This window comes from Octopus bimaculoides, chromosome 1, assembly GCF_001194135.2.
Source record: "Octopus bimaculoides isolate UCB-OBI-ISO-001 chromosome 1, ASM119413v2, whole genome shotgun sequence".
In the NCBI taxonomy this organism is placed as follows: Eukaryota; Metazoa; Mollusca; class Cephalopoda; order Octopoda; family Octopodidae; genus Octopus; species Octopus bimaculoides.
Genome location: NC_068981.1, coordinates 9,152,184 through 9,155,132, shown reverse-complemented (window position 1 = coordinate 9,155,132; position 2,949 = coordinate 9,152,184). Strand labels below are relative to the sequence as shown.

Sequence of the window (2,949 nt, the reverse complement as noted above, 5' to 3'; positions counted from 1 at the left end):
ATATATATATATATATATATATACACACATACATACATATATATAGGCTCTGTACAGATCCCAGATCAAAATTCCCCAAAACAGAAAAATAGCATTCAGCCAACGCATCGACATTTGCACTAATAACAAAAATCCAAGCTTCAGAATTTTTCCACTCTACTAATTCAAGGACGATACAACCTATAGCCAACGAATTAGTAAAAAGACTCTCTTTATTACAAAATACAGTCCCCTTTTGAACGCGTCTACAACAAACCCCATATCCACCACGGCCTTAGAATAACACAAACACACACGAAAATATTAAAAATGATACAATCAAGAGATTCCCAAGAATTCATTAAAAAACAGTCCCAATCACTGCTATAATCCATAACGAGCCACTTTTAGGTCACTTGACCATTTAACACTCGACTACTATCATACTACCTATATTCCTTTTTATTCTCGCTTCTCTTTCTCCTTCTTCTTCATTGTCTTCTTCCTCTCCGCCACCTCCTTCCTAACTTTACCACTATTGCAGTTTAGAATAACACCAACGCAAATTTTATAAACAAAACATTCAAAAGAGATGACTCAAGGATTCGATCACTACTACCATCCACAACGGTCACTTTCAGAGCACTTGACCATTTAACATACTACTATCGTGACACTTCCGCATTCTTCTTCTTCTTCTTCTTCTTCTTCTTCTTCTTCTTCTTCTTCTTCTTCTTCTTCTTCTTCTTCTTCTTCTTCTTCTTCTTCTTCTTCTTCTTCTTCTTCTTCTCTGCCAAGAATTCACACCGACCTCGAACTCACAAGAATAAACAAGAGAGACAGAGACAGGCAGAAACAAGGAAAACGCCCCTGTATTTGAATACTATGCAAATATTCTTTTAAAAAACATTTCTTTTAATTTTTCCAAAATTTAATTGTTTTCCATACTTACAGTTGAAAAAGTCTCAATGATTGAAACCGGTACTGAAATGTTTTTTATAAAATTACTTTAGCATTTTCTACCTTGACTTTTTTTCTACACACACACACACTATTTTGATGAGATCCTTTAACAAAAGCACGAATCCTTTTCATATATTTTTTCTTTCCACAGCTCAAACTCTTTGATCGAAATAATGATGGGAAACTGCAGCTTAGCGAAATGTCGAAGTAAGTAACACCACATTCTGCTCCTGTCACTGGTTGTGTCTGTTATGCCTGTTTGTATATAAACTCATATACATAGATTCACACACACACACACACACACAGGTGCATGCACACGCTTACGTGTGCGCGCGCAGGCGTGTGTGTGTGTTGGTCTGTAAAGTGAGGCTGTGATAGAAGGCACCTCCTCAAGGTGTCACGCACCGAAATCCAGCATAGATCCACGATGTTGCGAAATGAACTTCTTAACCTCACAGCCGTGTTTCTAGCCACACCGCGGCACTATACGCTCTGCCTTTGCTAAATTACTAAATTTACCAATCATAGAGGGATGATCGATTCTAGTAAGCATTCGTAGGCGGTGGTTGTGTGTGTGTGTGTGTGTGTGTGTATGTTTGTGTGTGTTTGTGTGTGTGGTGGTAGTTGGGGTGATGGTGGTGTGTATGTATTTGTGCATAAGTCTTTTGAGAATGCAACGCCTCCAGCTTCCATCACTCTGTCAGTTTCGTTGCTGTTTATTGTAAAATTTGTTTTTATTTTCTATTTTTTTTTATAAAATTTATGTCTATGTATTTTCTAGGTTGCTTCCAGTCAAAGAAAATTTCCTGTGCCGGCCCATATTCAAAGTAAGAAATTAAATTAAAAAATGATTTAGAGATAAAATATTTTGAACGACTTATTAATGCCGGGAAATACATTGCAGTCATTTCAGATTTGTATTACTTATCAAATAATTAATTGAGAAAGTAGTTAATTAGTAAAGGAAGATTAGTTAGCGTAATAGTTTGAGCTATAATTTACAAATAGTATTTAAGCAGTTAACAGTTGGCGGAGACATCGTTGAAAATTTTTGTACATCTGACTGGTTTACAAAGGATCAAAACAAATTTATGGACAGCAAACTGATAATTATACAGGCATAGACACACACACACACACACACACACACACACACACACACACACACACACACACACACACGCACGCACGCACACATACATACATACATACATACATACATACATAGGGGGTTTGTATTTTCTGCGAGACTTTCGTATCCTCAGCGTAGCTAGCAAAGATGGTTATCCGGGCAGCTGAGGAAATATCTGAGAGAGCCACTATAAAAAGCAGTGGTCCTAAGACAGCGCCCTGTAGAACACCACTCACTATTTATATGAATATATATACACACACACACATGCATACAATAATTAGGTTTGTTCGTCAACATTAACTAATTAAGGCAACATTAAGTGAATATGAAAACGGCAGACTGACAGAAAGAAAAGTGCTCTGAAGTGAATTAAAGATTAGCGAAATCAGACCTGGTCTGCGAGACTAGAACCAACTGACTACTCCTAATGTCTTATTTCCTCCCTGGAGAAAAAGGATACATATAATATTTATGATCATATCCCTAGTCATCAGCTGCCAGCTCACTCTTGTCCTTTATTCAAAATAGACACAGTCTTCTAGTCTCAGATTTAATCGAAGATAAAAAAATAGATAAACAAATTAGAAATGAATAACAACCCTTTGACCCCACTATGCTCCATGCGATTCTTAGAAGTTGTAGTCTATTCTTAGCTACAATAGCGACAACATGAATTTCTTCCATCTTCTTGCTCTGTTAAAATATTGAGAGTGACTTCCAAGATTCAGCCAGCTATGCCATTATTAGACAGTCCAATGATTAGCTAGCTGGCCGAAACTTCGAAGTCACTGTCAATACGCTTCTTGTTAAAGAGTAATGTATATGTACACACACACACACACACACACACACACACACACACACACACA

At 37.0% G+C, this 2,949-nt stretch overlaps 1 protein-coding gene across 1 annotated transcript in view; it reads left to right on the top strand.

The window, feature by feature from the left end:
* Positions 1 to 2,949, top strand: part of LOC106874194 (calbindin-32) — an 83,193-nt gene that overhangs the window by 26,437 nt on the left and 53,807 nt on the right. Inside the window, exons 7-8 of the mRNA XM_052974160.1 lie at positions 1,094 to 1,149; positions 1,727 to 1,772. Of these exons, the coding sequence (XP_052830120.1) occupies positions 1,094 to 1,149; positions 1,727 to 1,772 (102 nt within the window). The remainder of the gene's footprint in view (positions 1 to 1,093; positions 1,150 to 1,726; positions 1,773 to 2,949) is intronic.